The 13858-nt window shown below is 38.8% G+C and overlaps 1 protein-coding gene and 2 pseudogenes across 1 annotated transcript; all 3 read right to left on the bottom strand.

Annotated features, from left to right (window-relative positions):
- Window positions 1–660: 660 nt before the first annotated feature.
- LOC133680179 (scopoletin glucosyltransferase-like) lies at window positions 661–2116 on the bottom strand (annotated as a pseudogene).
- A 1120-nt stretch (window positions 2117–3236) lies between these two features.
- Window positions 3237–9751, bottom strand: LOC133680180 (scopoletin glucosyltransferase-like; annotated as a pseudogene).
- A 1744-nt stretch (window positions 9752–11495) lies between these two features.
- Window positions 11496–13470, bottom strand: LOC133679752 (scopoletin glucosyltransferase-like). The gene has a single exon (XM_062102437.1). The coding sequence runs from the start codon at window positions 13111–13113 to the stop codon at window positions 11638–11640; it is 1476 nt and encodes a 491-aa protein (XP_061958421.1). The 5' UTR covers window positions 13114–13470; the 3' UTR covers window positions 11496–11637.
- Between the last annotated feature and the right edge of the window lie 388 nt (window positions 13471–13858).

Genomic DNA, 13858 nt, shown 5'->3' on the forward strand with positions numbered 1-13858 from the left:
AGAGCTTCTCAGGTTTAAGATCTTCCTCCATTCCCGGCCACAATCATTAGGAATGTTGATGCTCCAAATACTCCTGGCAGGAATCTGGTGCATAAGATGACCCCAAATAGAGCCTTTTGCAATTCAATGATTAATTGATTGCATAATTTCTTATGACAAGTTTAAACAATTGGTAACTATGGCGTGATCGAATGTAGTCTCTTCTCCAACCCTTCTTCGGCTACTTGACTCCTCCTCTTAACATTTTTTTCATGCTCATTAAATTTCAATCAGGTGAGAACAATAGTTTGTAATTCATTTGCATTTAGTTTATCCTTTTCTTTTAGATGTTTTCTTCTAAAAGATGTAATTAGCTAGAGAAAGAATGTGCTACAAATGTTGATGTACAATTTGGTATTCCATGGAATATATTTTACCTCGATGTCACCCAAAGTAACTTGCAGAGAAGGTTATAAGCTCTCGTCTCTCTTTACGTCCTTTTTCCTAATGAGGTGCTGCATCTCAATTATACATAAGACTCATGTTTGAACATTACAAAGAATGCTACAATGACCCAATTCACGTACATATATAAGAACAGAACTTTTATACAGCAGACTTTCTTTTTTTTTCCTTATATGAATATGTACATTAGACATGACAATTTATGCTCATCTTTTTCTAGTAGCTGGTTGTCTTGATGGCTCTAAGTTCTTTTAATAAGGCCTTCAAATTGCAGCAAGATGATCCCTCTTCTTCAGTAGTCCTCATCGCCATCTCTCTGAGTGCCTGAGCTCGGTTCCTCAATTCCTCAGCTTCTTCACCGACCAATAACTGAATAATTGCCATCTCAATTTCTTCCCTCTTCACCAAAATTTCCCTTTCACGTCTAGACCATTCCTGAGCACCAACTGCCACTCTTATTTTGAGAACTTCTATGATCAATCTTTCATATGATTCTGTTCTGCACAAAGTGGCCATGCGACCATTGACACCCTGCAGTATTTCCCTCTAGTGCTGAGTTCAATCCACAATGAGTCATATATCTTCCACTGGCTTCATGGTCAAGGATCAGCATCTGGGATGCCCATCCTCTTACTATCAAACCATTTCCTTCCACCTTTCTTCTCGAATCCTTCTGGCAACCACTCTTCCCTGTCTTCTCCTTTTGTTTTCTCTCCATTTTTCGCTACCCGAATGAAGTTCTGTCCAGAGTCTGCAAGAGCCTTTTGCAATCTCAAATAGCTGAGTAGCTAAATAATGAGATTTGGACATGCTTCCAAAACAAATGTACAAAACTGAAATGGATATCTTCAAGGCCAGCTATCTCAAACATTCATTTTCATCGATAGATGCCAGGCCTCCTATTTACACTTTATCTCTGGTGTCCCTATTGCAAAATGACACTTGGTCTATGTGCCATGCCTCCCTTCCAATCACCTTCTTGTAGTGTTCTGAGTTAGCTGGTTCCAGCTCATGGAAACTGTTCACGATAACTCCATAGCTTTCCAGCTCTGCTTGTAAAATTTCATCCATTTTATTTGAGAGTTCGCTATTTTCCATAACATATGAAGGTAATTATAGTCAAGTCAAATTTATCTTGTCTGGAAGGATTGGCATTGTGAAAGTCTATAAATCAGATTTTATGCTTTTGTGAGGTTCGTGGCGTTTTCAACAATCAGATACATAAAAAGCAAAGGAACTTGTTCCATAGAAAACCAGCCTTGGGATCCCAAATTTGCCTGCAACTCCTGCAGCCCATGGAAACATCATGTCTGCCACAAGAAAATTGGTGAGGCATTCTCCGATGAGCTCCTCAAGTGGTTGTTGAAGCAGGCTGGCTGCCTTGAAGAACTTCAGAATCATTTCTAGCGTTTTGATTGAACTCGACTTCTCACAACCTTCTGACAGCCTGGCCTCTGCAGAAGGGAATTTCATTATGAGAACACAGGTTTTGGAACCCAGTTCTATATCTCGTTCAATTGTTCTAGAGAAGAGAGGCGCATTAAGGGGAGTGATTATACTTCACCCCATGCCTAGCAAAACTTCTAGCCATGTCGATCAACAGTTGGAATGATGTGCCCAGGGGCCATAAATGGGAAAATGCAATGTGAAGCTGGAATAGCTGCGACTCCATTTGGGCTTGAACAAAGGCTATTGATTTGTAGCTGATGATGAACAAGTCGAATTGAGTTAAAAGTTTTGAAAGGGTTCAAGGAAGACTGAATCTCAACCTAAAAGCTTAAGCTATTAGGTGAGGTCCCAGGATATGATTTATATTATTTTCTAACAGTTAGTGGGCTGCTTGCATGAAGTGATTCTTTAGATGATAATTTGGATTTATTTAATTGTCGTTTTTTCTTTCTTCCCGGTGTATATTTATACACCATCTTAAGATTTTAAATTACAGACATTTTTTTTGAGAATGTCTAAACTATACAGTTGTTTTTTATAAAAGGGAAAAAGGATTGCTTGGTGGTAAGATGTTTCTGTTTCTATTTTTTTAGACTAGGTTGGTTCTGCTTATGCTTGAGACTGAGACAGTATGGAAAATCAAACATGGTGACGAAGCATGATAGCCATCAAGCACAAGAAAGGGTTGGTAAGCCCCTAGAATTAGTTTCTCTACGTTCCAGGATCTTAATATTCTCTTCATGGGCTAATGCCACTATATTCAGTCAAAAATTTTGCAGCACAAGAAAAATGTTTTTGTACTTTATGGTAAATCTTCAGGTGATCTTTGTTTAAAACTTGGACAGTGCAACCCTGACTCATTTTAATATTAAGTTAGGATCCGCTTACCAGAATTACTATGCAAAATACAGGCATAATGAAAGCTCAGACACTTGGAGGGCTTCCCCAACTTTAGTTGTATCTTGACATGTTAGAATGGAGTAGATGTGGATTCTAGCCACAATGGTTTTCCTTCTGAGCAGAAATCAGGCTAACACGTTTCAATTCAAGTTATTTGTTTAAACTTTAGACTTTATATCCGTTGGAGATGTCAATAAAGCTACCATGTATTTTCTTCTAGGCACGGTCATCGGATATCTGTGACTGGTGTATGGATGCAAAATTCATGTAAAATGCTCTTTCTTTTATTTCTGTGAAAACCTGAATAATGACAAGCAACATTTAGTATTTCTACGGTAGTCATTATTCTTTTGCTGGCTATTCTAGTTTTCAGAATAATAAATGCTAACAACATTACTTATTTTCTGAACATTCTAATAGGAAACTATAACAAGACAGTCATGTTAATGTGCTGCATATTCTTGCTTGCTTGTGTCAAGGGCCATTAATTCATCTAGCAATGCAGTTAAATCAGAGTAAGACGATCCTCCTTCTTCCGTTTCCTTCCTTTCCATCTCTTGCAACTTCCTTGCTCTATTTCTTATTTCTTCTTCGTCAACCATCAGCTGAATAATTGCCTTCTCTATGTCGGCCTTCCTCACTAGAATTTTCTTTTCATATCTTGACCATTCCTGGGCACCAACTCCAATTCCTATTCTTAGAACATATGCAATCAGCTTTTCATAATCAAACTGCTCTGCATAAAGTGGCCTTGTGACCATTGGCACCCCTGCAGTCACTCCCTCTTAACGTTGAGTTCCATCAACAAGGAGTCAAGAATCCTCCAACAGCTTCATGGTCGAGGATTAGCACATGTGGTTCCCATCCCCTTATCATTAATCCTTTCGCATCCATCCTTCTCTCAAATCCTTCCAGCAACCACTCCTCCATGTCTTCATGCTTTCTCAACTCTCCCTTTCTTACAACCCAAATGAAATTCTGGAAAAAAAGCTTCAAGAGCTAAGGCAATCTCACATGATTGAGTAGCTGGAAGTCAAACAACCTTTCGAAACAAATATATAGAACTGAGTTGGGTTTCTTCAAGGCGAGCCATCTCAAACATTCATGTTCACCAATGGATGCTATATGTTCTCTTTCTGCTTTATCTTCAATGTTCCTGTTGCAAATTGACAGCGGCTGATGTGCCTTGCCTTCCTGTAGTGTTCTGAGTAAGCAGGTTCCAGCTCATGGAAACTATTCATGAGGACTCCATAGCTTCTCACTTCTGATTCTGACATCTGATTTAGCTTGTAAGTCCATTCTCAGTTGTCTGTTTTAAGTAATCTGGCAGTTGCATTTGCAGTCTTGTCTTCTTTATCTGGTCTGGTAATTCAGGCACTATAGAAGGTTCAAAATCTGAAACCACTCTTTTGTGGGGATCAGATCGTTTTAGGGAATGAAAGAAAAACATGCAAAAAAAACTTGTTCCATTGAAATTCAACCTTGGAATCCCGACCTTGTCAACAACTCCTGTAGCCCACAGAAACATCATGTCTGCCACGAGACAATTTGGGTGGCATTCTTCAAGGATCTGTTAAAGTGGTGTTGAAGCATGCTTATGGCCTTTAAGAGATCCGAATTCATGTTCCACGAATTATTAGAACTTAGGTTCTCACACCCTTCAGGTAGCCCTGCCTCAGCAGAAGGAAATTTATTATGTGAGTGCTGATATCAAGATCCAGTTTCTCATCTCTTTCTATTGTTTTAGATAAGAGGGTCCATTAAGGGGAGTGGAAACAACGGTTGCTTTTGTTAAATTAATTGAGATCAAATAGAGAAAGGAGGCTAGAATTCTGAATAATCTGTATTTTATGAATGCATAGTCTTAACCTAAATACAAATAGAGTATATATAGGTCAAACTGAAAGTACTATTCTACCCTTAATAAATAAGACCATATAAATATTATTTAACATCTCCCCTCAAACTCACGATGCAGCAGCTACAAGCATCGAGAGTTTGCCCACCAGAAAACAAAAACGAGAAATGGAAAGCGCCTTAGTAAAGAAATCTGCAATCTGCAAGGAAGAAGGAACAAAAGGCAAAGCAATGGTGCCATGTTTGAGATGATGACGAGTAAGATGACAATCGATCTCAATGTGCTTAGTGCGCTCATGAAAAACCGAGTTATGAGCAATCTGAATAGAACTTTGGTTGTCACAATACATAGGAGTAGGATGAGAAAAGGAAATTCCCATATCAGCAAGTAACCAACGTAACCAAACAATCTCTTTGGTAGTAGATGCCATGACACGATATTCTGCTTCGGTGGATGATTGAGAAACAATAGATTGTTTCTTGCTCTTCCAAGAAATAAGAGAATCACCTAAAAAGATACAGAACCCGATAATAGACTTGCGATCTGTGGGATCACTACCATGATCAGCATCAGAGTATGCACGCAACTCCAAGGAAGAGGTGGATGAAAGTAAAAGACTCTGAAAAACTGTACCCCGAAGATATCGCAAAATACGAAGAACAGCTGCCCAGTGAACAGTAGTAGGAGAAGCAACAAACTGACTAACAACATGAACAACATATGCAATATCTGGACGAGTAATGGTGAGATATACCAAACTCCCAACAATAGTGCGGTATAAAGTAGGATCTGTCAAAGGTAAACCATCAGAAGAAGAGTACCTTGCGTTAACCTCAATAGGAGTATCTACAGTTTTGTTATCAGTAAGTCTAGCCCGCTCAAGAATATCTGCAACATATTTCGACTGAGAAAGAAGGTAACCTCTAGGTGAGTATGCTACCTCAATACCCAGGAAATATCGAAGATAACCCAAATCCTTCATTTCAAATCGTCTAGCCAACTCTGTCTTCAAAACTGAAATACCATCAATATCATCACCAGTAATAATCATGTCATCAACATATAAAGACAGAATGATACGACTTGCATCAGTGCACTTAATAAAAAGAGCAGAATCATGACTGCTAGAAACAAAGCCAAGAGACGAGATCACAATAGAGAATTTCTCAAACCAAGCACGAGGTGCTTGTTTGAGACCATATAATGCTTTCTTAAGCTTACAAACATATCCAGAGTCATGTGAAATACCAGGAGGGGGTGCCATATAAACTTCTTCTTGAAGATCTCCATTCAAGAATGCATTTTTAACATCAAGCTGAGAAATATGCCACTGACGAACCGAAGCTACGGCAATAAGAGTGCGGATAGTAGTCATTTTTGCAACCGGGGCAAATGTCTCCTCATAGTCCATACCATACTGTTGAGAGTATCCTTTTGCAACCAGCCTAGCTTTGTATCGCTCAATAGACCCATCAGAATTAGTCTTGATCTTATACACCCAACGACAACCAACAACACTCTTACCAGGAGGTAGAGGAACCAGATCCCAAGTATCTGTCTTATGCAAAGCAGAAAGTTCCTCATCCATAGCTTGCTGCCAAAGCGGATCAAGAATTGCCTCTTTATAGGAAGAGGGCTCAAAGAGACAATGAATAGAAGCTAAAAAGGAAGTAAATGATGAAGAATAACAAGAATAAGCAAAATCTGGTAGTTTTGTGGACTTACGAATGCGGATGGACTGACGTGGAGGTGGATCAACAATCTCAGATGAAGCTTGAGGGGCTGTAGATGAGAATGGAGCTTCAGATGTGCTAGAGAGTAAAGTACCAGTACCTGCAGAGTTATGAGTACAAATTGATCGAACATAGGGAGAGGTATCATTACCAGAATCCTTAGAAAAAGGATCTATATGAATAAGATCAGATTTTGTCAGGCTATGAGTAGTGGATGGAATAGAAAAGAAAGGTATATGCTCAAGGAAGACAACATGACGAGACACATAAAGTTTCTGAGTTATTGGATCAAAACAACGATACCCCTTTTTACCTTCACCATAACCTAGAAAGACACAAATAGCGGATCGAGAGGATAACTTACTGCGTTCTACATGAGGACGAAGAACGAAACAAGTACAACCAAAAACTCTAAATGAGGAATAATCAGGGACATGCCCATATAACTTTTCAAAAGGAGATAGACCCAAACTATGAGAAGATGGAATTGTATTAATCAAACTTACAGCAGTAAGAACAGCTTCTCCCCAAAACTCACTAGGAACAAAGGCAGACAACAAGAAAGAACGAGCAGTTTCAACAATGTGCTTATGTTTTCTTTCAGCTACACCATTTTGTTCAGGAGTATCTGTACATGAAGTTTGGTGGATGGTTCCATCTAAGGCAAGCATTTGACAAAATTTATTAGAGGTGTATTCCCCACCCAAATCACATCTAAAGCATTTGATCACAGCAGAATGTTGAGTTTTGATAAGAGCTCGAAAAGCTGCATATATCTCAAAGAATTCAGAACGATGTTTCATTAAATAAACCCAACAATAACGAGTATGATCATCAATAAAAGAGACATAATATCGAGACCCTCCTTTTGTGGAAACAGGAGAAGGTCCCCATACATCAGAATGAATCAAATCAAATGGTGAAGATGAAACAGAAATACTTCGATTAAAAGGTAAAGCAGAAAATTTTGCCAGTTTACATCCACTACAATCAGAAATGTCACAAGTTTTCAAATTTCCTAAAGCTCCTGTGGATGCCAAAAATCTCAAACGAGAAGATGAAACATGACCTAGACGGGAATGCCATAAATAAAAACTAGAAGATGAAAGACTCAAACGAAAAGAAGACAAATCAGCAGTAGTAGCAGCAGTGGTAGCAGCAGCAACTGGCACTTTTAACTCATCCAAAATATATAGTCCATTCTCCCTACGGCCTGTCCCAATCAAGTTCTGAGACTGCAGATCCTGTACACAACAAAAAGAACCAGAAAACATGGCTAAATAATCACCAGAATCACATATTTGACCAACAGACGCAAGATTCAATTTGAGTTTTGGAATAAGATAAACATTAGGGAGAGACAAGTGAGGTGTGAAAACAGAACCAACACCTGCTAAGGGCATGGGAGTGCCATCAGCAGTCATAACAGGAATGGAGGACAAAGGGGACACTGAGGTAAAAGATGAGGAATCTGGAGACATATGATGGGAAGCACCAGAATCCAAGACCCATTCAGAGTGTGACGTACCTGAAGAATTATGAGGCAACTGACCTATGGAAGAAGCGAACATTGCTTGTGGCTGCAAGGAGAGAAACTTCTGAAATTGCTCAGCCAAAGTATTAGGATCGGTAATAGAGCCTGGGGAAGCTACTGCTGCAGTATTGTGGTGTGGTGGTTTATAACCCTGAGGTGGTCGATGAGCATTAGATTGTGACTGACTGCTAGACTTCCAAGCTTGATTCTGCTGTCTCAACTTAGGACACTGAGCCTTCCAATGACCTTTCTGCTTACAGAAACTGCACTCATCAAAGCCAACCCTTGTGTAAGGCTTCTTTTGATGATTAGAGAATGGCTTAGAAGGTACTGCTAGTACAGAAGGATTTGAAGCAGAAAGAATTCCCTTTTCAGAATAAGACTGAAGACGTATTTCTTCAGCCAATAACTCACTGACAACAGAGTCAACAGAAGGCAGTGGAGTACGATGCAGAATTGAACCTCTAAGTCCTTCGAAGTCACTGCGAAGCGCTGTTAAAAACTGTACCAATCGTTGCTGCTCTCTACGCTCAATATAAGCACCACATGCCTTTAATTCTGTTGATTCTGTAAGAGCCAATTGATCCCAAAGATCTGTCATAGCAGAATAAAACTCTTGAATACTCATATTCTTCTGATGAAGAGCTCGTATGTCATTCTCTAATTGGTACTGTTTTGCAAAATTTGATTGCGTGAATAACCTTTGCAGATGATCCCAAACCTCTTTTGCTGTCTCATACTTCGCCAACTGCGTACCTATCGAATGCTCAACAGAATTGTTGATCCAAGTAATGATCTTTGCATTATTTGCTTCCCATGTATCTATCAAAACAACATCCCCCTCCTCAATATTCTTAGGTATTATATAAGTTCCACTAACATACCCCCACATCTTCTTACCCTTAAGAAAATTTCGCATTACATAGCTCCAATACGAATAGTTCTTCCCATCCAACCTCACACTCACAGACTGAAGCGAATCATCTCTTTCAGTAGCCATAATTAACAATCACAGAGAACCAGAATGCAAAAGCAGCGGAAAACAAAATACCAAATTGCAGAAACTGAACAGAGATTGCAGAAACTAAACAAATATCTTCTCAAAATTAAATGATTACTCCAAAACACAAAACCAATTTGCAGAAACTGAACGCAAATACCAAATTACAAAAGCTGAAGGGTAGACGAAATACCAAAATAATTGCAGAAACTGACAAAATAGTTGGATCCGCGAACTTGTGCTTGGGATTAAGCCTCATTTCATAAAACCAGCTCTGATACCATGTTAAATTAATTGAGATCAAATAGAGAAAGGAGGCTAGAATTCTGAATAATCTGTATTTTATGAATGCATAGTCTTAACCTAAATACAAATAGAGTATATATAAGTCAAACTGAAAGTACTATTCTACCCTTAATAAATAAGACCATATAAATATTATTTAACAGCTTTAACCCCATCTTTGTCATGTCAACGGTTGGGATCATGTGGCCACGAGCCATATATGGGAGAAATAGGACATGAAGCTGATATGGCTGTGAATCTGTGTGGCCTAGTAGAACAAAAGGCTAGAAATAGAACAATGATTTATCCGCTGATTTGGGATGGCTGCAGAGACTAGGTTTGGGCATTATTTTCCCATATCATATTCCAATTCTTGCTTTCCCCTCATCGTCTTGTTTATGAGTTCAGATATGTATTGGACCTTAAGAAGAGAAATAGACAAAGATGACTTGGTTTCCAAGCATATTGTTGTGTCCTGGTAACCTTTGTGAAACATAAAATATATAAAATGATTGTTTCATGAAAAATGATTTCTTTCATTTACACATTTAGCAGTTTCTCTAAGAAAACTGGGTTAGAGTGGCTGACCCCTCCTATTAAAGAAAAAATTTGAAAGACTAAATTTTCTCTGTGACCACTAGGCATCCAATTGCTGACAATCACAGTATATGATGTCGCAATATGCTCTCTCTCTCTTTTTCCATGAATTTATTCTTTATTTCTTTCTGACATCCCAGTTGAAAAACAAGAGTGGTCTCGTCTGTGAATTTTCTTATTGATCTCTGTTTTTATTTTTTAAGACTGAAATTTTCTTATTGATCTTATCTTCTCTTTGGGGTTGTCTTGTTTGGCCAGTCTTCTTATACTGCATTGTTTATGTTTCAAGTCTGACTTCATGTCCAATTTTTTTTACTTGGTTGACAAGTTTTATATATGAGCTCATGTTGGTGCATTTGGATTTGTGCTTAAGTGAAATAAGATTTCTTAGGTTGCATTGTCATGGTCATGATCGAAGGGGTTCTTAGATGGGTCGGGTAATGTGTGCTGTTTTGTATCTAACTTCGTGACCGGATAACGAAAATTATAATCTTTCCTTTCTTATGATTGTGGGTTCTCGTTTTCAATTGCTGAAGGTCCAACGTTGGACCTTTCACTTCTGAAATTCTCAGCTTATAAAAGTTCGGTGAAAATTTTGGCTTTTTATGTTTCTACCGAAGTTGGGGTGGAATCCTTATTTTTTAGCATGAATTTCAAGTCAACTTGAACCACCAGTTTTAAGAAACTAATGTCTAGCCACTGAATTGTGTATTTGGGTTCAGACCAACTTAGCACTGCTGTCAACTGGGTTGGTTGTCTGAAGACCCGATGCCCTTAACCTTTTTATTGTTCAATCAAAATTTTGCTCCATTAAATCCTTTTGCCCGCTTAATCCACTGCCATTGTATGGTTATTTCTCTTAAGAATTTGAACTTTGGATCATTTTCGAGTTCACCCCAATCCTCACCACTGGCCCAGTCCAGTGGCTCATGATCATTATATGGTTGAAAACTTCATATAAGGTTCCCCCCCTTTTATCATTTCTGGCATTCCTACGCCGTTCTTCTTTGCTTCTTGTATTCTAGATCGAGGATGATATCTACTTTGGAGAACTTCTATCCTTTATTAAAATTCATTATTCTTTGCTTGCAAATCTTGTAATGTTAATGACCTTTTTTATCCTTGTGTCTTTATGGGAAGACATGAAAATCAACAGTTTTACTTGGACATCGAGGTGGTGACCTGTTATTCATTGACTGAGGTGTTGGAAACTTGTGCTGCGAGTTATTTTCTAATAAAATAAAAAAAATTCTTCAGGTTTTCTTAATTATGTATGCGTAAAGATTATATATCCAAGTTTTCGTCATACTTGGATGAGTACTTCCCGAGTTGCAGCTTGTGGTCAGCCAGGATCTTTAATTAGCCGGTTAAGGTGAGTGTTACTGCTAGCTTTATCATGTTTAACAATTTCAGAGATTCCCATAGGACTTCCTCCTTAACTAGACTAGTGCAGCTGTGATTTACTATCAACTGGGTTTAGAGCCATAACCCTTTAAGTGGTTTCATGAATCAATGTTAGAATGGAATCAAAGTGGATTCTAGTCTATGGTTTTCGTTTTGAACAGAAAACAAGCTAACACATTTCAAATCAAGTAGTTTGTTTAGACTTTTAGACTTTGTATCCATTGGAGTCATCAATAAAGCTATCATGTCATTGAAACCACGGATATGTATGACTGTTGTATGGATGCAAAATTCATGTAGAACGCTCTTTCTTTTATTTTGTTGAAAAACTAAATATCTGACAAGCAACATTTACCATTCTACGGTATACCTTTTTTTTTCCTTTTTCTTCTGACTCTTCTAGTTTTCAGAATGATGTAACAAGACAGTCTTGTTAATGTGCTGCACGTTCTTGCTTGCTTGTCTCAAGGGTCCTTAATTCTTCAAGAAATGCAGTTAAATCAGAGTAAGATGATCCTCCTTCTTCCGTAGCCCTCCTCGCCATCTCTTTCAGTACCCTTGCTCTGTTTCTTATTTCCTCAGCTTCTTCACCAACCATCAACTGAATAATTGCCTTCTCTATGTCCTCCTTCCTCACTATAATTTTCTTTTCATATCTTGACCATTCCTGGGCACCAACTCCAATTCCTATTTTGAGAACATCGGTAATCAGCTTTTCATTGCAAAATTGTTCCGCACCAAGTGGCCATGTGACCATTGGCACCCCTGCAGTCACTCCCTCCAATGTTGAGTTCCAACCACAGTGAGTCATGAACCCTCCAACAGCTTTATGATCAAGGATCAGCACCTGGGGTGCCCACCCCGATACTATTAAGCCCTTCCCTTCCATCCTTTTCTCAAATCCTTCTGGCAACCACTCCTCCTTTTCTGCAAGCTTTGTTTGCTTTCTCTCTCTCACAACCCAAATGAAATTCTGTCCAGAAGCTTCCAGGGCCATGGCAATCTCAAGTAACTGAGCAGCGGAAAGGTTGAAGAAGCTTCCAAAACATATATATAGAACTGAGTTGGGGCACTTCTTGGCCAGCCATCTCATACATTCATGTTCATCAATGGAGGACACGTTGCCTCTTTCTGCCTTATCTTTCATGTCCCTGTTGCAAAGGGACAGCGGCCCAATGTGCCATGTTTTCCTTTTTATTTCCATCCTGTAGTGCTCTGAATAAGCTGGTTCCAGCTCAAGGAAACTGTTCGTGAGGACTCCATAGCTTCTCACCATTGATTCTGAGATTTTATCCATCAGCTTTGTAAGTTCATTCTCAGTTCTATCTTTAATGAAAGCCGGCAGTCGTAATCTTGTCAGCTTTATCTGATCTGGTAAACCAGGCACCAAGAATGGTTCGAAATCTGAATCTACTCCTTTGTGAGGTTCATAACGTTTTAGGGAATCGAAGACACACACAGGAAAAAAACCTGTTCCATTGAAAAACAACCTTGGAATCCTGAGCTTGTTTGCAGCTTCTGTAGCCCATGGAAACACCATGTCTGCCACAAGACAACTGGGATGGCATTCTTCTAGGAGCTGTTCAAGTGGTTGCTGAAGCATGCCAATGGCCTTCAAGAAATTCGGAAGCATGTCAGGCGAGGGAATAGAACTTAGGTTCTCACATCCTTCTGGCAGCCCAGCTTCTGCAGAAGGGAATTTTATAATGTGAATACTGATATCAAGACCCAGTTGTCTATCTCTTTCAATAGTTTTAGAGCAGAGGGGTGCATTAAGAGGAGTGGAAACAATGGTTGCTTTCACTCCACGCCTAGCAAATAATCTTGCCATGTCTACTGTCGGGATCATGTGGCCATGAGCCATATATGGGAAAAATAGTATATGAAGCTGATATGGCATTGAATCCATGTGGTCTGGTAAGACAGATTTTCGGCTGATGATTAGTGGTCTGATGATGGTTGGAAAGTCGGGATGCACAAATAAACAGAACAATAATTTGTCAGTTGTTTAATAGGTTTTGGGTTTATTTTTCCTGGGAAAATTCTTGTTCTTGCTCTCTTTGTCTAGGCTGTGGTTTGAGATTGTATATAATGTACCCTGTGAAATAAAACAGAGAAAAATGACCTGGTTTCTAAGCATGTTGCTGGTAAACATGTCAAACTTAAAATATGTAAAAAGGTTGCTTTTATGAAACATGCTCTCTTTCGTTTAAATATATACAAATTCTCTTAGAAAACTTGGGCACAGTTACTGAAAACATGATGAAGCCTTCATTTTCTCTGATTGAGACTATTTGGCAATCAAACTTGGCATCCAAACATGTGAGAAAACCCGCACCCACCCACCCTTCCCCAAATCACTGTAACAAGAAAATATTGAAAAGTCATTGAAACTGAGTGTATTATATTCTAGTTTGCTCTTTTTTTTCATGAATTATTGCCTTCTCTGATTTTTTTAATCTCATAAAAGACTTGTTCTAACAGAAGAAAAGTCTTGATTCTGAATTTTCTTGTGTTGTTCTTGTCTTCTTCGAGGTTGGTTGTCTTTTTAAACTGCATAATGTATGCTTCAAGTTTAACTCTCATGTCCAAGAATTTTCCTTTTTCTTGGTTGACAAGTTTATGTGTGAGCAGATGTCGGTCCATTTGGATTT

The sequence above is a fragment of the Populus nigra genome, chromosome 19, assembly GCF_951802175.1.
Source record: "Populus nigra chromosome 19, ddPopNigr1.1, whole genome shotgun sequence".
Taxonomy (NCBI): Eukaryota; Viridiplantae; Streptophyta; class Magnoliopsida; order Malpighiales; family Salicaceae; genus Populus; species Populus nigra.